Genomic DNA, 27,115 nt, shown 5'->3' with positions numbered 1-27,115 from the left:
TTGCTAGACCACATGGTGGGCTGTGTGGGACGGACGGTCAATGGGCTGGGCCACTGTGCAGAGGACGGCGAGGAGCATGACCAGGGCAGGGATCTGGGGGCTTCATGGAGGAGGCGGCATCAGTGCTGGATCCTGAGGGGAAGTAGCATCTGAGTGGTGGTAGGACTTTTGCAAGGGTAGAAGGAGGAAAAAGCCCTTAGGTGGAGACCCGATGGGAATAGAGGCTATGGGAGGGATGTATGGGCCCGCCCTGGGTGCCAGGGAGTGGGGATGCCCAGACAGAGGGAGGGGAAGCATGGGGATAGGGCAGGATGGGAGTGGAAAATAGCATCAGCTCATGTGTCCAACTACACATGCTGCTGCCAGTGGCCAACTGATCTCTAGGTGTTTAGGCCTGGAAGACCCACCAGCTCCAAATCACTTAAAGCCTAAACGTTCCCCGTCTCTACTAAAAATACAAACATTAGCCAGACATGGTGGCGGGCGCCTGTAATCCCAGCTACTCGGGAGGCTGAGGGAGGAGAATCGCTTGAACCCAGGAGGTGGAGGTTGCAATGAGCAGAGATTGCCCCATTGCACCCTAGTCTGGGCGACAGGATGAGATACCGTCTCAAAACCTAAATGTTCAAGGCCAAGGTGCTTGACAGATGCTGATTCCTAAAAATGACAAAAAGCACAAAATCCAAAATCTCGTATAAGCTCAGTGGCTGTGGCAGCGAGGTTGAATAGCGAAGGTAGCCTGGGCACCTGGCTGATGGTGTGTGGACCTGTGGCACAGCAGGGCCCCGCAGTGCAGTGTGGGTGTAGGGCGTGCCAGTCTCTGCTGCTCACCCTATTCCAGGGACACAGTCTGCTTGGCTCTTCTGGACTGAGCCATCCTCATCACCGAGATCCTCCCTGCATTTAGCCCACGACGGTCACCCCGGCCGTTTTCCTTGTTCTGTGTGGGGAGGGAGGCAGCGCGGTGGTTATCAAGCTCACCCTGCAGAGGAGGCACCTGAGGCCCAGAGAGGAGGAGGGATGGGTCTAACCCAGAACCGCAGATGGCTCTGAGACGGGGGCCTGTCCACCCTCCCAGGCCGACGTCAGTGGCCGCAGGACTGCCTGGGTGCTGCTAGGCCTGCTCACCTCTGGGGCCTCTGGGGTGAGAGGTTCAGTCCTGGAAATGCTTCAGTTCTAGGGGGCTGGGGGCAGCAGCAAGTTGGGGTTTGGGGGTACCCTGCTTCACAGGGCCCTTGGCGAGGAGGGCAGGTGGGGTCTAAGGATAAGCAGTCCTTACATTGGGAGTCAACCCCGGCGTGGCGGCTATTGCAGGTTGCACACTGGGCTGCAGAGGATCCAGCAAGGATGAAGAAATGGAGCAGCACAGACTCGGGGGCGGCTGCGGACCCACTCCAACAGGACACCTGCCCAGACCCCCTGGATGGAGACCCTAACTCCAGGCCACCTCCAGCCAAGCCCCAGCTCTCCACGGCCAAGAGCCGCACCCAGCTCTTTGGGAAGGGTGACTCGGAGGAGGCTTTCCCGGTGGATTGCCCTCACGAGGAAGGTGAGCTGGACTCCTGCCCGACCATCACAGTCGGTCCTGTTATCATCATCCAGAGGCCAGGAGACGGCCCCACCGGTGCCAGGTAAGTCCGCGTCTGGAGCCCCCCTCCCTGCTACAAGTCCAGCTGGCCATGGAGATGCCACAGGGTGGTCTGGCTTCTGGGCTAAATGTCACAAAGCCAGGGGGCTGGAGAGCCTTAGGGGTGGTCTGGTCCAGCGTCCTTCCTCATATGACCTCGTGGGATGTGCAGTCACGGGGGCTGGTGTCTGTGCTGGGTCTGCGTGTCCACGCCTGCAATGCCTACCCGCCACACACACTTGGACTTGAAGTCTAAAAGCTCAAGGGCAGGAGGCTTTTAGAGAGCACAGCACAGCTCCAACGAGCTGCAAGGCAGGGCAGGGAGGGCCCCAGGCTGGCTGACTTCTGGGGAGTGTGAGGCCACCTTTTCCCTTAGAGGGGCTGTCTACACCCCTGCCTCCACCTCCCTCCATCCCCACCAGGCTCCTGCCTCCCGAACTCCCGAGCAGGGAGAGAAGCCAGTGGTCTGGGAGTAGCCGGGTGACTTTCTAGATGGTGTCTGTAGACAGGGTGGGGACAGAATGGGGACACATGCTCCCCACTGTCCCTGTTACGTTGGTTTTCTGGACAGTCACCTAGACTGAGGGGCAGCTTTTTTATCATCTTTCCCCCTTTTGGTTTGCCTTGGGGTTTAGTCGTGTTCCCTTGACAAGCTCCGAAGGCCTCAGGGCCGAGGGGAGGCCACAGTATGAGATGAGGGTGTTTTCTGGCCCGCAGGCTGCTGTCCCAGGACTCTGTCACCGCCAGCACCGAGAAGACCCTCAGGCTCTATGATCGCAGGAGTATCTTTGAAGCCGTTGCTCAGAATAACTGCCAGGATCTGGAGAGCCTGCTGCTCTTCCTGCAGAAGAGCAAGAAGCACCTCACGGACAACGAGTTCAAAGGTGGCCCCAGCGCTGGGCTCTGGGGAGGGCCCCAGCCCTGGCCTGCCCTGACCCTCCCTTTGTCTTTCAGACCCTGAGACAGGGAAGACCTGTCTGCTGAAAGCCATGCTCAACCTGCACGACGGGCAGAACGACACCATCCCCCTGCTCCTGGACATCGCGCGGCAGACGGACAGCCTGAAGGAGTTTGTCAATGCCAGCTACACGGACAGCTACTACAAGGGTGAGGAGGGCGGCGGGGCCGGGCAAGGCTCAGCCCGCAGCACCAGGAACCAGGAAGGCATGGTTGTCCCTGGGCCTCCTTGCTCCTCTGGGATCCTTACTCCCTGTCCCAGCCACTGCGTTGGTGGCTCCCAATCCTAGGGGGTCCCTGCCTCTCCCATCTGCTGGCTTGATTTCTCCTGGTCCTGAGGGTCCCTGCCTCCCCCATCTGATGTCTCCTCTCTTGACCCTGGGAAATCCCTGTCTCCCCCTGCTGACTGGATGGTCCCTGTTCCTGGAAGTCGCAGCCTTTCTCTCTGCTGCTGTTCCTTGCCCCTGGGGCAATTTTGATCCTCTGGCTTCCAACCCGTTATTTCCTGTTCCCAGGGGTCTCCTGTCTCAGGACCTCGCTGGGACCCCTCGGGGGACCCTGGCCTGGCCTCCTGCAGTGGGGGGTCCTCCAGGCACTTTCTGCCCAGTTCCTCCTGCAGCAGCTGCTGCCTGCCCAGAGCCCTTCCTCAGCACCTGTCCCGGCAGCCCCAGAGGACTGTGACCTGAAGCCAACAGTGCGCGTCCTCTGTAGGCCAGACAGCGCTGCACATCGCCATCGAGAGGCGCAACATGGCCCTGGTGACCCTCCTGGTGGAGAACGGAGCAGACGTCCAGGCTGCGGCCCATGGGGACTTCTTTAAGAAAACCCAAGGGCGGCCTGGATTCTACTTCGGTAGGGAGACAACGTGGCCGACCCTGATCTTTTTGGCTTTTGCTAAGGGGAGGTTTGGGCAGAGACAGAGGGAGTTGGAGGCCGGGGGTTCAGGGGCCAGCTGGATCTCACTCCTGAGGCCCACCTGGGCCCTGTGTTCGTGCAGGTGAACTGCCCCTGTCCCTGGCCGCGTGCACCAACCAGCTGGGCATCGTGAAGTTCCTGCTGCAGAACTCCTGGCAGCCGGCCGACATCAGCGCCAGGGACTCGGTGGGCAACACGGTGCTGCACGCCCTGGTGGAGGTGGCCGACAACACGGCCGACAACACCAAGTTTGTGACGAGCATGTACAATGAGATTCTGATCCTGGGGGCCAAACTGCACCCGACCCTGAAGCTGGAGGAGCTCACCAACAAGAAGGGAATGACGCCGCTGGCTCTGGCCGCCGGGACCGGGAAGATCGGGGTAAGAGGGGGCTTCGGCCCAGGCTGGTGCGGTGCGGGGATGGTGGCATGGGAGAGGACTGCCTGACTCACTGCGGGAGCCTGGCGTCACTATCTGTGTGTGCGGGACTCTGATTCTGTCATACCAGCCTGTAGGGCTGTTAGAATAAGTCTGAAAAATTGGGAGCCGCAGGGCAGAACCCTGCGTGGCCAACGTGCCATTTTGGATTTCCAGCTCTGAGTATCAGCAACAAGACACGGGGTGGGGTGGGGTGCTGGGCAATGGGGGAGGGACTGCCTAGGGTGGAACAGAAGAAAAGCTGTTGGGCTGGGCACGGTGACTCACTCTTGTAATCCCAGCATTTTGGGAGGCCGACGTGGGTGGATCACCTGAGGTTAGGAGTTTGAGACCAGCCTGACCAACCTGGTGAAACCTCTACTAAATATACAAAAATTAGCCAGGCATGGTGGCAGGTGCCTATAATTCCAGCTACTCAGGAGGCTGAGGCACAAGCATCACTTGAACTTGGGAGGCGGAGGTGGCAGTGAGCTGAGATTTCGCCACTGCACTCTAGCCTGTGTGACAGAGCAAGACTCTGTCTCAAAAAAAAAAAAAAAAAAGAAAAGGAAAAGAAAAAAGCTGTTGGTGTTTTTCCATGGCAAGCAGGAGCTTTAGGTAACAAGGCTGGTGGCTCCAGCTCCCAGCTCCAGCTGGTGGCTCCTGGTGACAGGCCTCCAACTCCTGGCCTCAAGTGATCCTCCCACCTCAGCCTCCCAAGTAGCTGGGATTACAGGCATGAGCCACCCCATCTGGCTCTCATTTCTTGCATTCTCTTTATTTCTTTCTGGCTTGAGGTTATCGAGAATGGACCACCACCGTCCTTCATGGTGAGATGGTAGAGCTGGGGTCTCGCTGTGAGGGGATGGTGGGCCTGATATGGTGCAGGTACTATCCGAGGCAGCTGGCTGGTTGACTTTTTGTTTTTGAGATGTGGTTTCGCTCTTGTTGCCCAGGCTGGAGTGCAGTGGCACAATCTCAGCTCACTGCAACCTCTGCCTCGCAGGTTCAAGTGATTCTCTTGTCTCAGCCTCCCGAGTAGCTGGGATTACAGGCACACGCCACCATGCCCGGCTAATTTTTTTTGTATTTTCAGGAGAAACAGGATTTTGCTATGTTGGCCAGGCTGGTCTCAAAATCCTGACCTCAGGTGATCCACCTGCCTTAGCCTCCCAAAGCGCTGGGATTACAGGCGTGAGCCACCATTCCCGGCCGGCTGGTTGATCTCGATGGTGGTCAGGAGTGGGTGGAGACTCGCCTGGGGCTTGGGCGGGGCCACCAGCTGAGCTGGGAAGCAGAGCTGGTTGTTGAGGTACCGTCTGAGGCGGAGCCTGGGGCTGGCCTCTGACGGGCTCTTGCTCCCCGGTGGCAGGTCTTGGCCTATATTCTCCAGCGGGAGATCCAGGAGCCTGAGTGCAGGCACCTGTCCAGGAAGTTCACCGAGTGGGCCTACGGGCCCGTGCACTCCTCGCTGTACGACCTGTCCTGCATCGACACCTGCGAGAAGAACTCGGTGCTGGAGGTGATCGCCTACAGCAGCAGCGACACCCCTGTGAGTGGCTGGGGCACAGCCAGGGAGGGCCTCAGGGCCTCTGCACCCCAGCCCCAATCCCAGCCCCTGGTCCAGCTCCAGCTGGCTTCTCATGAGTGAAAGCCTGCTGCCCCCCAGCCCAGGCCCTGCAGCCTCACGTCCCCATTCATGCCCACTGAATTTTCCCTGAGCATAGCAACCATACATGATTATCATCCCGTAAAAACAGAAACGTTTCAGAGGTGCATAGACAAAAGGACCTTCCTTTTATACTATTTAAAAATGCACAGTTTCATTTTGTTTACATAAATGGGATCAGATTATACACAATGTACAACCATTTTTTTTTTTTCACTTGATGGCAGGGCTTGTGGATTTTTCTTTTCTTTTCTTTTCTTTTTTTTTGAGACGAAGTTTTGCCCTTGTTACCCAGGCTGGAGTGAAATGGTGCCATCCTGGCTCACTGCAACCTCCATCTCCCAGGTTCAAGCGATTCTCCTCGAATCCCAAGTAGCTGGGATTATAGGCACGCGCCACCACACCTGGCTAACTTTTTGTATTTAATAGAGATGGAGTTTCTCCATGTTGGTCAGGCTGGTCTCGAACTCCTGACCTCAGATGATCCGCCCTCCTTGGCTTCCCAAAGTGCTGGGATTACAGGTGCGAACCACTGCCCCAGGACAAGAATTTATTTTTGTGTAGGTGTGAAGTAGGCATCTTACTTAAATATTTTGGCTCCAAATGAATGTCTTAGTGTTACTTGGTGAGTAATCCATCCTGCCACGCTGTTTGGAAAGGCCACCTTACCTGTCCCTTCTTTCTAAGGTGATGCTCTGAGCTCCTAAGGCAGACTTGGGGGCCGGAGTCTGTGCCATCAGCAGTGAGGGGCTTCCACGACGTCTCACAGGTCAGAGGTTGCGTTTACAGGAGCAGAGTCCGGGGCTGGGAGAGGCCTGGTCTGCTCTGCCCACCCTGGGCTGCCATGCTGAACCTGGGCCTCCAACTCAGAGTGCTGGGTACAAGCGTTCCCAGAGGAGTGGCCCAGATAGGAGGTGGCCTCAACAAGGACTGCGGTATTTGACCTGGGGGAGAGGCTCTGGGACCACCACTGACATCTTCATGTCTCTGAAGGCTCTCAGGGACAAGGAGTGTGGACTTGTCCTGGGGACCCTAGGGCAGAGCCAGGACCACTAGTGGAAAGGAGAGAAGACCAAAGAAGAGGTATTCCCTACAGGCAGTGAGCCTCCATAGCCTCTCGAGGCAGGAAGGGGTTTCCCATCCTCAAAGGTATTCAAGAAGACACTGATCAGGAACCTCTCTGAGGGAGCTTAGGTTTGGGGTGGGGGTTGGACTCGATGGCCTGAGGGAGGCTGGGATGATCTGATTTTGCTCATCAGTCTCAGGGATACTTGAACTTATTTTTATTTTATTTTATGTTATTTTATTTTATTTTATGTTATTTTATGTTATGTTATTTTATTTTATTTTATGTTATTTTATATTTCGAGACAGAGTCTCGCTCTGTCACCCAGGCTGGAGTGCAATGGCGTGATCTCAGCTCACTGCAACCTCTGCCTCCTGGGGCTCAAGCAGTTCTCCCGCCTCAGCCTCCCGAGTAGCTGGGATTACAGGCACCTGCCACCATGCCTGGCTGATTTTTGTATTTTTTGTAGAGAAAGAGTTTCACCATGTTGGCCAAGCTGGTCTTGAACTCCTGACCGCAAGTGATCCACCTGCCTCGGCCTCCCAAAGTGTTGAGATTACAGGCGTGAGCCACTACACCCGGCCTATTTGAACTTTATCAAAATCTCTGGATATGAGACATTTGCCCCAAAGCATACTTGTAATGATGGCATGAGGCACTGGGCCCTCCTGGGGAGGAAGGGCCTCCTAGTTCCCTGCCGCCCTGCCTGACCCAGGGCTGGAAACGTGAGAAGTGAGGACCCAGAGGCTCTTTCCTGCCTGCCCTCAGCCCCTCATGCCCAGGCTCTTCCTAAGCCAACTACTTCTCATTCCTGTGGGCTCTCGGGAGTGAGTTATTAGACACAGTGGGCATAGACTGTTGGGCAGTGCTGTGGGCCATTTAGTGAGCACTTAAGAGCTTGTCCAGTTTCACCCCATTCACTGCATCTTTGGGGACACTGAGGCCAAGAGGGCAGGTCCCTCCGGGAGCCGCGGCAGTGCTGGGACCAGCCCCAGGCTCTGGCTGCCGGCTGGCTCAGACCTCCCGTCTCACCTGCTCCGTGGGCTGAGGACTGTGCGGGCCACATGGCTGTGAGGGGCACCACGGGCTGGCGTGGGGGTGCGAGGACTTCCTGCTGCAGGAGGGAACCTCACTTCTCTCCGCTCCCCCTAGAATCGCCACGACATGCTCTTGGTGGAGCCGCTGAACCGACTCCTGCAGGACAAGTGGGACAGATTCGTCAAGCGCATCTTCTACTTCAACTTCTTGATCTACTGCCTCTACATGATCATTTTCACCATGGCTGCCTACTACAGGCCCGTGGATGGCGTGGTGCGGCCAGAGGCTCAGGCCTCGTGGGCGAGGCTGCGGGTGGTGGGGAAGGGGTGTGGGCGTTCCGGAGAGGCCTCCTCAACCCCAGGCCCAGGCTCTGCCCTGGACTCCTTCCCGGCTTGCGGGAGCGATGGATGGAGAACCTGGAGAACCTTGTATCCCTGTGCCCATTTCCCCTGCCTCAGGCTGTATGGGCGACCCGCCCCCTTCCTGCTTCTCAGTCCCTCTCCTTTAGCCTTGAGGTCCTGTGGGGCTGAGTGTATAGTGACTCAGGTCCCTGATTATAGATGGGGTGTACTTGGTTAGAAAGCATGCAGGGGCCGGGCTTGGTGGCTCACGCCTGTAATCCCAGCACTTTGGGAGGCCGAGGCGGGCAGATCACCTGAGGTCTGGAGTTCGAGACCAGCCTGACCAACATGGTGAAACCCCGTCTCTACTAAAAATACAAAATTAGCCAGGTGTGGTGGCGCATGCCTGTAATCCCAGCTACTCAGGAGGCTGAGGCAGGAGAATCGCTTAAACCTGGGAGGCAGAGGTTGCGATGAGCTGAGATGGCACCACTGCACTCCAGCCTGGTCAACAAGAGTGAAACTGTGTCTCAAAAAAAAAAAAAAAGAAAGAAAAAGAAATCACGCAGAAATCTGGGCTCGGGACAGGGTTCACCTCTGGCCTGGGGGTCCCCAGGGATGTGGGCTGGTGTAAGCCCAGAGCCCACCATCATCCTGCTTGCCTGCCCTCTTTATTCACCCACTTGCTCATTATTCATTCCCTGGATTTAGACTTTTGAGCAGCTCTGTGCCAGGCCCTGGGCCATCCATCAAATTAGCCTGAGACCAGATTTTTCCTCTGCCAAGAGCCAAGACCTCATCGAACTTCTGGACTTAGTCCTTCGTGTCCGATACCCAGGGCACTTAATTTGCTGCTTTTGTTTCCAGGGCACTTTACAAGTTTACTTACTTAATTTTTTTTTTTTTTTTGAGACGGAGTCTCGCTCCATCACCCAGGCTGGAGTGCAGTGGCGCGATCTCAGCTCACTGCAACCTCCACCTCCCGAGTTCAAGTGACTCTTCTGCCTCAGCCTCCCGAGTAGCTGGGACTACAGGCGCCCACCAACATGCCCAGCTTATTTTTATATTTTTAGTAGAGATGGGATTTCACCATATTGGCCAGGCTAGTCTTGAACTCCTGACCTCAAGTGATCGCCTGCCTCGGCCTCCTGAAGTGCTGGGATTATAGGTGTGAGCCACCGTGCCCGGCTGCATGTTTACTTTAAAAACTCAACTTCATAATTGCATGAAACCCGATTTCCGTCCACCTATTAAGGCCACATAACGACTTCCTTTTTTTTTTTTTTGAGACGGAGTCTCACTCTCTTGCCCAGGCTGGAGTGCAGTGGTGCCACCTTGGCTCACCGCAACCTCTGGCTCCGGGGTTCAAGTGATTCTCCTGTCTCAGCCTCCGAAGTAGCTGGGATTATAGCCATGAGCCACCACGCCCGGCTAATTTTGTATTTTTAGTAGAGATGGGGTTTCTCCATGTTGGAGGCTGGTCTCGAACTCCTGACCTCAGGTGATCCGCCCGCCTCGGCCTCCCAAAGTGCTGGGATTACAGGTGTGAGCCACCGCACCTGGCCAGTGACTTCCTTTTAAGAGAAAAATGTGCTGGTAAGGCAAGCTGATGAACTAGTGCTTAGGAAATGTGGATGGTGACCCACTCCAGGAAATGGCAACTGAAACACAAGGGTGACAACCACGAGTGTGTGTGGCACAGTCTCTCCCTCCATGGTCAGCGGGAGTCCCTGACACTCGTGGGAGGCTGGCCATGGGCTGGGGTGGCGGCGGGATGTGTGTGGCCTGGGGTCCGTGAGAGTGCTTCCACCTGTCCATCACCCTGCTGTCCATCACTCTGCTCCCAGCGAGGAGGCGCTCCGGGCCTGCCGGGACATTGCCTGGGAGGTGGCACAGCATTGTAAGATGCTCCGCTTGGCACCTGCAGGCTGCCATTTTGGGGAATCAGGCCCACAGAGGGGCCTTCTTGTGGGCACTCCCTAATAACACACTGTCTTTGTGTGTCCTTCCCCTGATGGAGGCTGTGCCTCCTGGGCAGGGACTATGGTTTCATCACAGGGCTTGGTACCTGGTCCATGTTTGTTGAATGACTGAATGAGTAAATGGAGTCACCAACTTCTCTGCATCTCACAGCCTCCCTTTAAGATGGAAAAAACTGAAGACTATTTCCGAGTAACTGGAGAGATCCTGTCTGTGTTAGGAGGAGTCTACTTCTTTTTCCGAGGGGTAAGCATTCCTTCCTACATTGTGAGTTTCCATCATCACCAAAACAAAAGCCAAGAGAATGCCTCAGCGCTCACTCGCTTTTTAATTCATCAGACACATAATGGCCCTGGTTGGGGAGCTGAGAGACGCAGAGGTGAAGATGAGAGCCCTTCAGTCAGTCACCGCGGGGCAGGAGGGTGCTCAGGGCATCTCCATGGGCCCAAGGCAGGCAGGCTTGAAAACAGACACTCCAGCCACTCCACGGAATGGAATATTTAATTACAGGGGCAGAGTGGAGGCCTCTTAAGTGATAGGATCACGACTGGTAGTTTTTTAGTTAAACCAATCTGTTAAAGCTCTGAGCAATGAAGGAAATCTCCATGCATACTAGAATCTTTTTTTTTTTTTTTGAGATGGAGTTTCGCTTTGTCATCCAGGCTGGAGGCTAGTGGCGCGATGTCGGCTCACTGCAACCTCCGCCTCTTGGGTTCAAGCAATTCTCCTGCCTCAGCCTCCTGAGTAGCTGGGATTACAGGCGCCTGCCACCACACCCGGCTAGTTTTTTTGTATTTTTAGTAGAGACGGGGTTTCACCATGTTGGCCAGGCTGGTCTCGAACTCCTGACCTCAGGTGATCCACCTGCCTCAGCCTCCCAAAGTGCTGGGATTACAGGCATGAGCCATCACACCAGCAAGGAATTGTTTTATTTTTAACTGGAAACTCAAACATGTGCAATCCTTGGCCATTTTTTTTTTTTTTTTTAATGCAGGAGTAATCTTTTCTTTGAATGTGGGACTCACTGTTTCAGATTTTATGTCACCTTTCTTGCAAAAACCATATTTATATAATCTAAGATTTCTAGTTTCAGCTTCTTTAAAGAAGAGTGGGAACTTAGATGCGTACAAAAAAAGTCTGAATGTAGAATTTGAGATGATCATGGTTTTGTTTTTTTTTTTTTTTTGACTCCAGAAACCCTTGTAGTAATTTTAATTCTTATGAGATGGGGTCTTGCTGTGTCACCCAGGCTGGAGTGCATTGGCGTGATCATGGCTCACTTTAACCTCTGTCTCCTGGGCTCAAGTGTTCCTCCCACCTCAGCCTCTGGAGTAGGTGGAACTAACTACAGGAAGCCGTCAGCATGCCTGGGCTCCACTGTGACTTTTTTTTTTTTTTTTGAGACGGGGTCTCGCTCTGTCGCCCAGGCTGGAGTGCATTGGCACGATCTGCGCTCACTGCAAGCTCCGCCTCCTGAGTTCACGCCATTCTCCTGCCTCAGCCTCCCGAGTAGCTGGGACTACAGGTGCACGCCACCACGCCCAGCTAATTTTTGTATTTGTAGTAGAGACGGGGTTTCACCATGTTAGCCAGGATGGTCTCGATCTCCTGACCTCGTGATCTGCCCGCCTTGGCCTCCCAAAGTGCTGGGATTACAGGCTTGGGCCACTGTGCCTGGCCTTCGATTGTAATTTTTATCCCCCAGTCTTTTTTGGTGTAAGCTCTATCCAGTTTTTTTTTTAAGTCACTCACCTTTATGGAATTGTTCTGTCATCGAACTTTGTCTTCACAGAGACAACTGTCTTTCTTTTCACACTCATGGCTTACATTACAGTAAAGTACAGCGCCACAGTAGCAAGTGTGGCTGGAATGGCAAAAGCAGGATTGGCCTGTGGGAGGGAGCAGAAGTGTGGGGGTGTCTTGGACAGGACTCACGGCTGACAGTGGCAGCTCGTTACAAGAATTTTTATTTTAACACTTACTTAAAATTAAGAAAAAAGTATGCACGGCATGTGAAAAATTAAGAAAAAAGTGGCTCATGCTTGTAATCCCAGCTACTTGGGAGGCTGAGGCCAGGAGTTTGAGACCAGCCTGGGCAACATAGTGAGATTCTGATCTCTTAAAAAAAAAATAGGAAAAAGCTCCAATTAGAAAGAAGAAAACAATTTGCCCAATTCAATACAGCAACTGATAACATTTTAATGATTTTCCTTCCTGTCTGTACTTCTGGGTATAGTTGTAAATCCACTGTGTAATTTTTTTTTTGAGACGGAGGCTCGCTGTCACCCAGGCTGGAGTGCAGTGGCACCATCTTGGCTCACTGCAACCTCTGCCTCCTGGGTTCAAGTGATTTTCTTGCCTCAGCCTCATGAGTAGCTGGGATTACAGGTGCCTGCCACCACGCCCAGCTAATTGTTTTGTATTTTTAATAGAGACTGGATTTCACCATGTTGGCCAGGCTGGTCTCGAACTCCTGACCTCAGGTGATCCATCCACCTTGGCCTCCCAAAGTGCTGGGATGACAGGCGTGAGCCACCGCGCCTGGCTTCCACTGTGTATTTTTAACCATCTCTACTGACTGGGCCACGTAGTGTCACCCATTGGCCTGACCCATGCCGGTCTGCTCTTTTCACAATCTGTGCTTTCACACATTCGGCCACCCCATCGTGGTGCCATTTAGGAAGCATCTGAGTGCTCACCATTTAGCCACATCGAGCATTGCCTGGGATCTTACTCTCTGTGTTTACCTGCAGATTCAGTATTTCCTGCAGAGGCGGCCATCGATGAAGACCCTGTTTGTGGATAGCTACAGTGAGATGCTTTTGTAAGTGACACTTTGACTCATTCCCAGTCCAGTCCCCAGGTGACCGAAGTCAGTTCTCACTTGAGCTCTCATTCACGCCGGGCCTGGCACATAGTGGACCTCAAGGAACATGCTGAGGGAATGACGGAAGGCACTCAATACATACTCGGGGGATGAATGAATACTGAGGGCCTGCTCTGTGCCAGGTATGTGCCAGGGGCCAGGGATCGAGAAACCGTGCCGTGAGTTACAGTCCAAGTGAGACGGACCCTCGTTCACCTTCCCACTCATTGTCCATCCATCTGCCTTTCGCGGGGTTGGCCCTGGAATACTGGATGAAACAGACATGGCGCCCGCCTTTGGGGAGTTTCCTATCTTTAACGGGGGTTCTGCAACCTTGGCACTGTTGATATTTTGGACTGGATAGTGCTTAGTTGTGGTGGTGGTGGTGGGGGCTGCCCTGTGCATTGTAGAATATTTGGCAGCATCACTGGCCTCTACTCGCAGATGCCTGGAGCTCTTCCCCATCCCCCAGTCTTGACAATCAAGAACATTTCCAGATATGGCCAAAAGCCCCTCACTTGTTTTGGGGGGTGGTGCCAGAATCACTCCTGGTTGAGAACCACTGCTTTAGGAGGAAGCAGATGAGTGAAAGCACAGTTCTAGAACAGTTTGGATGGCTGGGCGCGGTGGCTCACGCCTGTAATCCCAGCACTTTGGGAGGCTGAGGCGGGCGGATCACTTGAGGTCAGGAGTTCAAGACCAGACTGGCCAACATGGTGAAACCCCCGTCTCTACTAAAAATACAAAAAGTAGCCAGGCATGGTGGCACGCACCTATGATCCCAGCTACTCAGGAGGCTGAGGTGGGAGAATAGTTTGAACTCGGGAGACGGAGGTTGCAGTGAGCCCAGATCGTGCCATTGCATTCCAGCCTAGGTAACAGAGCGAGATTCCATCTCTAAATAAATAAATAGAACAGTGTGGATGTGGCAGGAAACCTCCTTCGTTCAGAAAGTAAGCCAGAGCCTCAAGCCCCAGTGTGCACCGAGGGCCTTCCAGGACCTGTCTCCTGGGATCTCGGCTCACAGCCCCTGTCCTGAGCTCTTCCTTCCTGGAAGAGCAAGGAATAATTTCGAATCCTCTTGCAGCTAGCTTGTCCGTAGGACTCACAAACCGCATCCTTTCACCCAATTTTTTTTTGGACAAGTAAAACTAGAATCAGCTTTATTTTACATGGTCGTGAAAGGTACACTTTTTTATTTTAATTTTTTTTAAAGAATTTAGATTTCGGGGTATATGTGCAGGTTTGTTAGGTGGGTATATTGTATGATGCTGAGGTCTGGGGGTCTAATGATCTGGTCACCCAAGTAGTGAACATAGTACCTGATAGGTAGTTTTTCAACCCTTGTCCCTCTCCCGGCTGCCCCACTTTTGGAATCCTAAGTGTTTATTGTTCCCGTCTTTGTGCTTGTGGGTACCCAATGTTTCGCTCCACTTATAAGCGAGAACATGTGGGATTTGGTTTTCTGTTTCTGTGTTAATTTGCTTAGGATAATGGCCTCCAGCTGCATCCATGTTGCTGCGAAGGACATGATTTCATTCTTTTTTACGGCTGCATAGTATTCCGTGGTATATATGTACCACATTTTGATTATCCAGTCTACCATTGATGGGCACCTGGATCAATTCCATGCTTTGCTATTGTGAATGGTGCTTTGATAAACATAGGAGTGCAGGCATCTTTTTGGTCGAATGGGTTCTTTTCCCTTGTTTTCCCCCAATTTTGAGATACCCATACTTTAGCCCCAAAAGGCAAACTCAAGAGGCAAGGTCTGTAGGTTTAGCACATACTGATTTACCTGCCTAAGAGAAGCAGTGTTCTACACAGCATTGCGATTCTCCTGCCTCAGCGTCCCCAGTAGCTGGGATTAGAGGGGTGCACCTTGTCCAGCTAATTTTTGTATTTTTAGTAGAGACGGGGTTTCACTGTGTTGGCCAGGCTGGTCTTGAACTCCTGACTTCAAGTGATCTGCCTCCCAAAGTGCTGGGATTACAGGTGTGAGCCACCACGCCTGGCCACTATATATCCTTTTATGTACTTTATTTATTTATTTATTTATTTATTTATTTATTTATTTATTTATTTGAGACAGAGTCTCGCTCTGCCTCCCAGGCTGGAGTGCAGTGGCATGATCTGGGCTCACTGCAACCTCCGCCTCCCGGGTGCAAGCGATTCTCCTGCCTCAGCCTCCTGAGTAGCTGGGATTACAGGCGTGCACCACCAGGCCTGGCTAATTTTTTTATTTTTATTTTTAGTAGAGGTGGGACTTCACTATGTTGGTCAGGCTGGCCTCGAACTACTGACCTTGTGCTCTGTGTGCCTCGGCCTCCCAAAGAGCTGGGATTAAAGGCGTGAGCTACTGCGCCTGGCCTTTATGTACTGTATTTATATCCGTGCTTTCTACATAAAGAGAGTGAGATTTTGCACAGCTCCTCATCAAGCCAGTTTCTGCTCCTTGGGGACGATGCTGCTTCTACGGAGAACGCCTGGGCTGAAGGAGTCAGGACAGCCCAACCCTAGCTCCTATCGCGGCCTGCAGTCTGGGCCTCTGAGCAGCCTGTGGCCTTTTGTTCTGGGGGTGCCAGGCCTCCCGGGTGTCCATAGACGGTGCTTTCTGCCCCTCCACCCTCAGCTTTCTGCAGTCACTGTTCATGCTGGCCACCGTGGTGCTATACTTCAGCCACCGCAAGGAGTACGTGGCTTCCATGGTGTTCTCCCTGGCCTTGGGCTGGACCAACATGCTCTACTACACCCGCGGTTTCCAGCAGATGGGCATCTACGCCGTCATGATAGAGAAGGTGGGTGCCCTGGGCCCCAGTGGATCTCCTCAGAGCCCGCTTACCTCGTCGGCGTGTGAGAGGCTGACCCAAGAACTCCACCCATCCTGTCTGTCGTGCCTGGGAAGGGGCTGGTTTAGCCCCCAGCCCATTTTCCAAGAATCAAGCAATCTTGCCCTGACCCAGGTGTGTGTAGGGGGGTCCCCTGAAACCTGACCCCTCTGCACACCAGGCCTCCATCTCCAGACCAGAGCAAAGGCCATGGGGGAAGGGTGGGTGACTCCCTCATGACCCCTGAGCTGAGAACCAGCAAAGCAAACCGTCCTGCACATTCTCAAGATGCATCCCCAGGCCAATGCGGCCCAGCTCTTCTCTCAGCTCCTCCCGGGCCTGGCCTCGGCTCTGACGAGCCCGCTGTCTCCTGCAGATGATCCTGAGAGACCTGTGCCGTTTCATGTTCGTCTACGTCGTCTTCTTGTTTGGGTTTTCCACAGGTAATGAGCTTGGTCAGGGTTGGGGGAGGGCAGGGGTCCGGCTTGGCTGAGCCTTCTGAAGACTCTGCCAGGAGCTGAATGAGAAGGCACCGGGTGGGCAGGTGACTGAGAGGGTGGACAGAGGACACACTGGAATGAGCCCCAGGACTTGGCCACGTGTTATATAAAATGCTTTAAGAATTTTCCAGGCTGGAAGTGCTGTGGCTGTCGCACAGCATTTTGGCTCACCTGTTTTTTCAACTTTTTTTTTTTTTTTTGAGATGGAGTCTCGCTCTGTCGCCAAGGCTGGAGTGCAGTGGCACGACCTCGGCTCACTGCAACCTCCACCTCCCGGGTTCAAGCAATTCTCCTACCTCAGCCTCCCGTGTAGCTGGGACTACAGGTGCGCACCGCCATGCCCGGCTAACTTTTTGTATTTTAGTAGAGATGGGGTTTCACCATGTTGCCCAGGCTGGTTGCAAACTCCTGACCTTGTGATCCACCCGCCTCAGCCTCCCAAAGTGCTAGGATGACAGGTGTGAGCCACCGCACCTGGCCTGAGTCTCCTTTAATCCAGGGCAGTTCCTGTGTCATCCCTTGTCATTTGCGACCTCAGAATTTGTAATGAGTAGAGGTCAGTGGTTTTGACAATGTTTCTCAATTTGGGTGTGTCTGATGTTTCCTTATGATTATAGCCGGGCATGCATTTTTGGCCAGAATATCAAGAAGCGATGTGTGTCTTCTGCTGTGTGTTTTATTGGGAGTCACGTGATGTCTGTCTCACTTCTGGTGACGTTAGTTTTGATGACTTGGTTTTGGTGGATCTGCCAGACTTTTCCACTATAAAGCTACTATATTTACCTTTGTAATGGATACTTTTCAAGGAGATGCTTTGAAACTATGTGACTAGCCTGTTTCTCATCAGGCTTTCACCCAGGAGTTTTAGCATCCGTTGATGAGTCTTACCTGAATCACTTCATCCTATGATGGTGGCCAAATGATGATTTTTTTTTTTTTTTTTTTGAGAAGGAGTTTCTGTCTGTCGCCCAGGCTGGCATGCAGTGGTGCCATCTCTGCTCACTACAACCTCCGCCTCCCAGGTTCAAGCAATTCTCCTGCCTCAGCCTTCTGGGTAGCTGGGATTACAGCTGCCCATCATCACACCCGGCTAATTTTTATATTTTTAGTACAGATGGGGTTTCACCATGTTGCTCAGGCTGGTCTCGAACTCCTGACCTCAGGTGATCCGCCTGCCTTGGCCTCCTGAAGTGCTGGGTTACAGGCGTGAGCCACCGTGCCCGGAGAAGTTGATCTTCTAACTCCATCATTGCTTCTGCATTTATTACCTGGCATTCTATTATAGAGAAGAGCTAACCATTCCCCATTTCTATGTATTTATTTGTATCAGAATGGCCTCATGGAGTCTTGTGTTTTCATGGATTCTCACTTTGTTAAATGAGTTATAATCCTTACTATCCTCTTTTATTTTATACTCAAATTGTCTGAGATTAGGCACTGGAGTCTCTTCCAGCTGGCTCCTGTGCTCTTTTGACATGTCCACATCTTTTTTTTTTTTAAGATAGAGTCTCGCTCTGTTGCCCAGGCTGGAGTGCAGTGGCGCGATCTGCAACCTCCGCCTCCCAGAGTTCGCACCATTGTCCTGCCTCAGCCTCCCGAGTAGCTGGGACTACAGGCACCTGCCACCACGCCCGGCTAATGTTTTGTATTTTTAGTAGAGACGGGGTTTCACCATGTTGGCCAGGCTGGTCTCAAAACTCCTGACCTTAGGTGATCCACCTGCCTCAGCCTCCCAAAGTGCTGGGATTACAGGCGTGAGCCACCATGCCCGGCCTCCACATCGTTTTTTGAGCACTGGACCCTGCTTTGATGCTCATCCGAGTCCCACAGTTACATGGTTCACGTGGTGCACCCTCCCTGTCCCCACCCTGCCACTTGCGTTGGAATCTCTGGCTGGGAGGGATGGGCGCTTGTGACTAGGAGAGACCTAATAGGTGTGGGCTCTGGCACCTGGGTCTGAAGGCCCTGCATTTCAGTAGGTACAGGAAGGGACGAGGCCAGGGGGTTAGTGGATACTGATAGGCAGCAACCGCGATGCACAGCTGCTGCAGAGGCTCTCAGGCTCTGGGCCACACTTCCCATAGAAGCAGGCAGCACATGGGGAGAGGTCATTTTGCTCTGAGCTGCTCAGTGCTCATGGAGCAAAATGGACCTCTGAGGGATGCAGGCCAACAGGGTGTGATAGACAAAGCAGGTGTGGAGCCAGAGCCGACATGTACGGTTAAGCAGGTTGTGCACTGCACAAAGGTGGCTGTATTCACATTGCACGTAGAGATTTATATATTTATTTATTTTTCTAGCAGATGATGATAAAGTTCTTAAAAATATACTATGAAAAATTTTTGATAGTTTTAAAGAAGGGGTGCTTTAAAAATAACTTCTCACAAAGTTATTTGAGGCTGAGCAGGAGGGTGTATGTCAGGGGACTTGGGATATTGGCTTCTATCCAGTGGCACCCCGCCCTCCCCGTGCCCTGTAGCGGTGGTGACGCTGATCGAAGACGGGAAGAACGACTCCCTGCCGTCTGAGTCCACGTCGCACAGGTGGCGGGGGCCTGGCTGCAGGCCACCCGATAGCTCCTACAACAGCCTGTACTCCACCTGCCTGGAGCTGTTCAAGTTCACCATCGGCATGGGCGACCTGGAGTTCACCGAGAACTACGACTTCAAGGCTGTCTTCATCATCCTGCTGCTGGCCTACGTAATTCTCACCTACATCCTCCTGCTCAACATGCTCATCGCCCTCATGGGTGAGACTGTCAACAAGATCGCACAGGAGAGCAAGAACATATGGAAGCTGCAGGTAGGTGGGTGGGTGGGTGGGGGCAGTGTGTGGCCAGGAGGGTATGGGCCTCTCTACCCGCTGCCTTACCCAGCTGGGCACATGAGCCCTGCAGGATTTGAGGAGGGAGCAGAAAGCCCGGCCAGGCCCGGGGATCCAGCCTCAGCACCTCCCTCAGTGGACTTCCAGCAAGTTCCCCGGCCCAGCACCTGCTCAGGGGCAGAGGAGCTCAGCCGGGGTTTATAGACACCGTGCTTGGCTGTGGTCCGGGTGGTCCTGGAGGGAAGAAGGGGGAGGGCTCAGCCCCACAGGGCGTCCACCTCAGAGGAGCCTGGTGTAAGGTGGGCACCAGAGGCCAGACTCGGGGGAGCAGCTACCGTGAGGCAGGGCCCTGACAACTGCATTCCTGAGCCCTGTGGGCCACATCTGCATCCCCAACTACTAATAGTAAGTTTTGTTCTTATGAAGAAGCACTTTCTCTGTGATAGGGACTGTACTAAGTGTCTGTCTCACCTGATCTCATTTAATCCTCACAACTGTCCTGTGAAGTGGATTCTATGACTGTTCCTTTTTTTTTTTTTTTTTTCTGAGATGGAGTTTCGCTCTTGTCGCCCAGGCTGGAGTGCATTGGCGCGATCTTGGCTCACTGCAACCTCTGCCTCCTGGGTTCAAGCAATTCTTCTGCCTCAGCCTCCCTAGTAGCTGGGATTGCAGGCGCACACCACCACACCCAGCTAATTTTTATATTTTTAGTAGAGATGGGGTTTCACTATGTTGGCCAGGCTGGTTTCGAACTCCTGACCTCAGGTGATCTGCCTGCCTTGGCCTCCCAAAATGCTGAGATTACAGGCATGAGCCACGGCGCCTGGCTATACTGTTCCATTTTTGAATAAAGGCACTGAGGCGTAGTGAAGTTAGGTATCTGTGCTCAAGGCCACGTGGCTAGTAAGTGGCAGAGCCAGGACCTGGCCCAGGCAGTCTCACTCATGGCCCTGCTCTCAGCCCCTACCCTATGTTGCCCCTTGTGAGCTCCTCAGGGCAGGGTCTGGGACACTCCGTATCACTCCTGGGGCTGCCCTGCCCAGGCCCAGCAGGGACCAGTGGCACCTGGACAGGTCTGGGCTGGCCGGGCTGTGCCCCTTGCATAGAGTGTACCCCCACCAGGCTACAGAAACAAAGCTAGCGTGGAGGGCACTGGACAACCACCCCGGAGGCATCTGGGTCTGGGAGAGCTCCTGGGGAGGTGGATGCTGGCAGCCAGGGTGGCCCTGGGATGCACCCTCTGCCCCTTAGCTCCTCTGTCCTTGGTGTCTTCCTGCAGAGAGCCATCACCATCCTGGACACGGAGAAGAGCTTCCTTAAGTGCATGAGGAAGGCCTTCCGCTCAGGCAAGCTGCTGCAGGTGGGATACACCCCTGATGGCAAGGACGACTACAGGTGGTGCTTCAGGTAATGCCCAGGCTCCACCTGAATCAGAGCTTGGGTGCCTCAGGGCTCCCCTGTGGACACAGAGCCTGCCTCGGCCTCCATGAGGAGCTGCTCATCAGCACAGGGGGCTCTCCCAACGCCAGCTGCAGGGATTGGGGCCGTCCTGAGCTCAGCTGTGGCATGCACCGGGGACCATCTTAGATCTCAGCTGGGGGGGCCCAGACACTAAATTCTGGAAAATTCGAGGTGTCCAGAAGGGGTCGTCTAGTGAGCAGGGTCAGAGCCTGGCGTCCAATATGTAAAATCCCTGGGCCTCACAGCATGGTCAGAGTCACATCTTTGAGGATGGTGTCCAAAAATCAAGTCCTCTCTGCCCTCCCCAACCCACCACATCTCCATCCCGATGGGTGGGTTTCTCGGGCTTGGCCTGTGGGCAGAGCCCTCGGCCTGGGAAGCTGGGCACAGCTCTCAGGCTCTCCCAACCCCTTACCCTGCAGGGTGGACGAGGTGAACTGGACCACCTGGAACACCAACGTGGGCATCATCAACGAAGACCCGGGCAACTGTGAGGGCGTCAAGCGCACCCTGAGCTTCTCCCTGCGGTCAAGCAGAGGTGAGGCGTGAGGGCCGGTGCTTGGCACCTCCTTGGCTGGTGGCCTGACATTGGGCAGTGGGAGCTTTGCAGGTTCCCCACGCCTCGCCGGGCTCCTCATTCCCCCAGGACCCAGGAGCTGTAGCAGCTCCTGACATCGGCCATGAGCACGTAGTCACGGGCTGACTCGAGTGCCTCACTCATGCTGTCACAGCTGACGGCTCACTGGGCCCATGCAAGTGGCTGTGCCAGCGCCTCCAGCCCAGGCACCTGTCCTCAGCGCCCCAGGGGACACAGCCCAGCCCCGCCCTGCCTCCTTGTATGGGCTGCCCTGCCTCCTCAGCCCTGTTCCTCACTCTGCACCTGTGCATGTGTCATAGCTCTGTGAGGCTGTGGGGACATAAACAGGCAGACGGGAACACTTGTCGCTCATGGACACATCTGGGCAGGTGGAGAAGAGGGGAGGGTGAGAAGAGGAAAGGGGATGCCTTGAGCAGAAAAACCCCAAGGAGGCCGGGCACAGTGGCTCATGCCTGTCATCCCAGCACTTTGGGAGGCTGAGATGGGCGGATCGCCTGAGGCCAGGAGTTTGAGACCAGCTTGGCCAACATGGTGAAACCCCATCTCTGCTAAAAAAAAACACAAAAATTAGCCAGGCATGGTGGCAGTCACCTGTAATCCCAGCTACTCGGGAGGCTGAAGCAGGAGAATCGGTTGAACCTGGGAGGCAGGGGTTGCAGTGAGCTGAGATCTCACCACTGCACTCCAGCCTGGGCAACAGAACGAGACGCTGTCTCAAAAAAAAAAAGAACAAATAGAAAAACCCTGAGGAAAATTACTACCAGAAAGAAAGCTGTTTAACAGTTACTGGGAAACATTTAATAGAAAACATTAAATAAATGTCTAATTGAGGACACTTACTTAAAAATGAAGCAGGCATAGTTTATAGTGGACAAATTTTGAGTTATAATTACAACCCTGAACACTGTTTTTGAATTACTTTGTATTTAATTGTAAAAAATTGTGGTAAAATATCTATCTCCTAAAACTTGCCATTTAAATCCTTTTCAAGTGTACAGTTTAGTGTCATTAAGTACATTTACATTACTGTACAACTCTCACCACTATCTATTTCCAGAACATTTTTTTTTTTTTGAGATGGAGTCTCGCTCTGTTGCCCAGGCTGGAGTGCAGTGGCGTGATCTGGGCTCACTGCAACCTCCGCCTCCTGGTTTCAAGCGATTCTCCTGCCTCAGTCTCCCGAGTAGCTGGGATTACAGGTGCGTGCCACCAACGCCTGGCTAATTTTTGTATTTTTATAGTAGAAACGGGTTTTCACCATGTTGGGCAGGCTGGTCTCCTGACCTCAGGTGCCTCACTCATGCTGTCACAGCTGACGGCTGACGGCTCACTGGGCCCGTGCAAGTGGCTGTGCCAGCGCCTCCAGCCCAGGCACCTGTCCTCAGCGCCCCAGGGGATGCAGCCCAGCCCCGCCCTGCCTCCTCAGCCCTGTCCCTCACTCTGCACGTGTGCACCCCAGCACTTTGGGATGACAGGCGTGAGCCACCGTGCCCGGCCTTTTTCCAGAACATTTTAATCATCCCAAACGGAAACTCTGTTCCCTTATAATAACTCCATGTCCCCTTCTCCCTGACCCCTTGTCCCCTGGTCCCTAACCCCTTGGCCCCTATTCTGTTTTCTATCTTTATGAAAGTGGGACAGAGACGTTAAAGGTTGAGTAGTACTGAGGGCCTCAGAGGCCCAGAGACCTTCTTAACACCCTTTAAATACTCTGAGCCACTCTCTGGTCACCCTCATGCAGTCACACCATGAACTAGCACAGCTCAGCTCTCAGCAAGGACTTGTGGGGAACCCATGTGCCCCAAAGACTTCTGGGCTTCCACCCCCATAAATCCTTCCTCCTCCTCTCCTGTGCTCTGATCCACAGATTCTAGCTGCTTCCGCTGCCCAGCTCTTGATTTCTTCTTAACTCAAAGGCAATTCCATGCCCTTCTTCAACTGCAGCTCCCTGCGTTGTAGTTGGGGAAATTGTCCCTAGGCAGAAAGTTAGGGAGCTCACAGGGCTCCCCTTGTGAATTTCACTTCTCTTGGGAATTGCAGTTTTTATTTTTTATTTTATTTTATTTTTGAGATGGAGTCTTGCTCTGTTGCCCAGGCTAGAGTGCAGTGGCACGATCTTGGCTCACTGCAACCTCTGCCTTCTGGGTTCAAGTGATCCTCCCACCTCAGCCTCCTGAGTACCTGGGACCACAGGCACCTGCCACTACACCTGGCTAATTTTTTTTTTTTTATTATTATACTTGAAGTTCTAGGGTACATGTGCACAACATGCAGGTTTGTTACATATGTATACATGTGCCATGTTGGGGTACTGCACCCATTAACTCGTCATTTATATTAGGTATATCTCCTAACGCTATCCCTCTCCACTCCCCCCACCCCACAACAGGCCCCGGAGTGTGATGTTCCCCTTCCTGTGTCCATGGGTTCTCACTGTTCAATTCCCACCTATGAGTGAGAACATGCAGTGTTTGGTTTTTTGTCCTTGCAATAGTTTGCTGAGAATGATGGTTTCCAGCTTCATCCATGTCCCTACAAAGGACATGAACTCATCATTTTTTTATGGCTGCATAGTATTCCATGGTGTATATGTGTACACCCAGCTAATTTTTATATTTTTAGTAGAGACAGGGTTTCACCATGTTGGCCAGGCTGGTCTCGAACTCCTGACCTCAGTCGATCTGCCCACCTTGGTCTCCCAAAGTGTTGGGATGACAGGTGTGAGCCACCGTGCCCGGCCTTTTTTTAATGTTTAATTTTAAAAAATCTTTAGCTGCTAAGTTGGTGTTATTTGAGGGACTGCCGTTTTTCACTGCCTGATGTCCTATCTCTGAAAAACATTTGCTGCACGTATGTTGCCTAGTTTTGTGATCGTTGACAGCAGGATGGCTAGCCCAGTACTAGATACTCCATTATAGCTGGAAGCGAAAATCTATTTTATCAAAGGCTCATTTTTAGAAAACTGCTCGAGGGCTCCATCGGTTTTTCCACAGGCCTCTTGCGATCGTGTGATTTTCCTGTGAGTTTAGTTAGAAGCAATCCCTGCATCCCGTAATAATGCTTATTGATGATCTCTTTGTCAGTTGTTAACTGGTCTAACTTTGCCAGAGAGCTATTGAAAGATAGCGTTGCGTGTGATTTGAGTAGTTTTTCAATGTCACTCTTGTTGATTTAGTGACATCCCACATCTTTGACAAGATTTGCTGTTTCACTTGGCAGTTGATTTTATTACGTTTGCGTGACACTGTGGGCGGTTTACAGCACTGCACATTCACTGTGATATTTATAAAGACGTCGACCCAGTGGCAGGGATATACACATCCATGTTAACGGGGGCAGGCATGGGGGATGGTTGGAGGCTGCCTGATTGCACCTTTATAATTTTTTGTTTTTTTGAGATGGAGTTTTGTTCTGTCGCCCAGGCTGTCACCCAGTGGGCCTGGACCCCAAATCCTGCCTCTTTGGCTGGTGCTCATCACCCAGAGCTGCCCTGGTGTTGAGCCACTCACAGGACAGGCCTCGGCGTTGCTCTGTGGGGACCTCCTTTCCCTCCCACTTGGGCAGGGAGGAGATGGAGGCTGAGAGCGGCAGGCGATGGGCTCTCGTGAGGCTGCAAGCAAGTCGGGGTGGGATGGAGGAAGAGAATTTAAGGAACAGCGAGAGTGCATGAGGCTCTTTGAGCAGTTGAGGGAGGAGGACGTTGCACCGATCCAGGTGCCTCAGGAAGCACTTGCATGCCTGGGCCTCCTTTTTTTTTCTTTCTTTCTTTCTTTTTTTTGAGATGCAGTTTTGCTCTTTTCGCCCAGGCTGGAGTGCAGTGGCGCAATCTCGGCTCACTGCAGCCTGTGCCTCCCAGGTTCAAGTGATTCTCCTGCCTCAGCCTCCCAAGTACTGGGATTACAGGCATGTGCCACTATGCCCGGCCATTTTTTTTTTTTTTTTTTTTTTGTATTTTTAGTAGAGATGGGGTTTCACCATGTTGGCCAGGCTGGTCTTGAACTCCTGACCTCAGGTGATCCACCCACCTTGGCCTCCCAAAGTGCCTGGATTACAGGCGTGAGCCACCACATCCGGCCTGGACCTCCTTTTATCTGGAGACTTGGGAGGCCAAGAAGTGAATGTTTTGCTGCATCCAAGGTAGTAATAGTGTTTTACACTTCAGTTTCAGGCAGACACTGGAAGAACTTTGCCCTGGTCCCGCTTTTAAGAGAGGCAAGTGGTCGAGATAGGCACTCTGCTCAGCCTGAGGAAGTTCATCTGCGACAGTTTTCAGGGTCTCTGAAGCCAGAAGACGCTGAGGTCTTCAAGAGTCCTGCCGCTTCCGGGGAGGAGTGAGGGCCTCACGCAGACAGCACTGTCAACGCTGGGCCTTAGGAGACCCCACTGCCACGGGGGGCTGCCGAGGGAACACCAGTGCTCTGTCAGCGGCCTGGCCTGGTCCGTGCCTGCCCAGCATGTTCCCCAGTCTGCACTGGACAAGCTGTGGGAAGCATTCTTGGAAACATGGGGAGTGACGTACATCCAACCGTCACTGTCCCCAGGTGAATCTCCTAACAGACTTTCAAGTTTTAACTCACTTTACTAAACAGTGTGGATGGTCAGTCTCTACTGGGACATAATAGGCCCTTGTTTTCTTTGATTTTATTCTTATTCATTTATTTATTTTGAGACAGACTTTCACTCTTTTCACCCAGGCTGGAATGCAGTGGCACAATCTTGGCTCCTTGCAACCTCTGCCTCCTGGATTCCAGCGATTCTCCTGCCTCAGCTTCCCGAGTAGCTGGGATTACAGGCACGCGCCACCATGCCTGGCTAATTTTTTGCATTTTTTTTTTAGTAGAGACGGGCTTTCGCCATGTTGGCCAGGCTGGTCTCGAACTCCTGACCTCAGGTGATCTGCCTGGCTCGGCCTCCCAAAGTGCTGGGATTACAGGTGTGAGCCACCACGCCTGGCCGTTTTCTTTGATTTTATTCTTTTTTTTTTTTTTTTTTTTTTTTTTTTTTGAGACAGAGTTTCACTCTTGTTGCCCAGGCTGGAGTGCAGTGGCATGATTTTGGCTCACTGCAACCTCTGCCTCCTGGGTTCAAGCGATTCTCCTGCCTCAGCCTCCCGAGTAGCTGGGATTACAGGTGAGCACTACCACGCCCGGCTAATTTTTGTATTTTTAGTAGAGACGGAGTTTCACCATGTTGGCCAGGCTGGTCTCGAACTCCTGACCTCAGGTGATCTGCCCGCCTTGGCCTCCCAAAGTGCTGGGGTTACAGGCGTGAGCCGCTACGCCCGGCCTGCTTTGATTTTATGTTACTAGGAGCAAAACTCAGCGAAGCCCAGGAAAACACGTTTGGGAACAAACCCTTCCTTTGATGGAAAATGCAGAGGCCCTTCCTGTCTGTGTTGTGCTGGCTCCTCTTACCTGCCCGGGTGGCTTGGGGGTGTTGGTGTTTCCTCCCTGGGGAAGGTGGGGGAGGCCGTCCCACTCCCAGCTCTGACAGAATCAAGCTGTTGCGGGAGTGCCTTCTTCATCCTTCCTTACGATCAGTCACAGTCTCCAAAATATCAGCTCGATTGCTGTTCAGGTTAAAAGTACAGAACCACATCCCAAAGGTACCTGGTAAGAATGTCTGAAAGGTCTTCCATTTGTAGGGACCCCAGTCCTGCTTCCCCGCAGTGGCACATGCTTCCACTCCATCCATACTGGCATTCTCAAATAAATAGATATGTACACATATATATCGTGTCAAGTGTAAAGTTTGTGCCAGGGAATGGGCTGGCATACCTAAGTGGCTTTGTGTAGGCTGCTTGTGGATGCATGTGTGTACACGTGGCGGGGTGTGTGTGTGGGTGTGTGCATGCATGCATGTTTATGTGTGTGTGTGCATTCTTATGGTTGCATTCCTGCTATAATGCAGAAATGAATAGTTGCAACAGAGACCAAATAGTTTGCAAAGCCTAAAATATAAAAAGCTTACCTAAAATATAAAAAACATACTATCTGGCCCTTTACAGAAGAGTTTGCTGACTCTTCCTT

The 27,115-nt window shown here is 52.9% G+C and overlaps 1 protein-coding gene across 1 annotated transcript; it reads left to right on the top strand.

Moving 5' to 3' along the window:
- Positions 1–1,347: 1,347 nt before the first annotated feature.
- TRPV1 (transient receptor potential cation channel subfamily V member 1) lies at positions 1,348–25,421 on the top strand. The gene is made up of 15 exons (XM_063629857.1): positions 1,348–1,631; positions 2,345–2,511; positions 2,582–2,734; positions 3,296–3,436; positions 3,582–3,880; positions 5,289–5,468; positions 7,804–7,962; positions 10,164–10,256; positions 12,764–12,834; positions 15,509–15,674; positions 16,081–16,147; positions 18,684–19,006; positions 20,307–20,434; positions 20,911–21,026; positions 25,249–25,421. Exons 1-15 carry the CDS (start codon positions 1,348–1,350, stop codon positions 25,419–25,421), a joined length of 2,520 nt encoding a protein of 839 aa, XP_063485927.1.
- The last annotated feature ends 1,694 nt before the right edge of the window (positions 25,422–27,115 follow it).

The sequence above is a fragment of the Symphalangus syndactylus genome, chromosome 20 (assembly GCF_028878055.3).
Source record: "Symphalangus syndactylus isolate Jambi chromosome 20, NHGRI_mSymSyn1-v2.1_pri, whole genome shotgun sequence".
In the NCBI taxonomy this organism is placed as follows: Eukaryota; Metazoa; Chordata; class Mammalia; order Primates; family Hylobatidae; genus Symphalangus; species Symphalangus syndactylus.
The sequence above is the reverse complement of the archived record's forward strand: the minus strand, read 5'-3'. Positions and strand labels throughout refer to the sequence as shown.

What these genes read in the sequence shown, in the direction of transcription:
- TRPV1 (XM_063629857.1), top strand. Translation starts at nt 1,348, where the DNA reads ATGAAGAAATGGAGCAGCACAGACTCGGGGGCGGCTGCGGACCCACTC. An exon ending in CCGGGACCGGGAAGATCGGG is followed by an intron (nt 3,881 to 5,288) that starts GTAAGAGGGGGC and finishes CCCCGGTGGCAG; the next exon opens with GTCTTGGCCTATATTCTCCA. An exon ending in CTCCCTGCGGTCAAGCAGAG is followed by an intron (nt 21,027 to 25,248) that starts GTGAGGCGTGAG and finishes TTTACACTTCAG; the next exon opens with TTTCAGGCAGACACTGGAAG.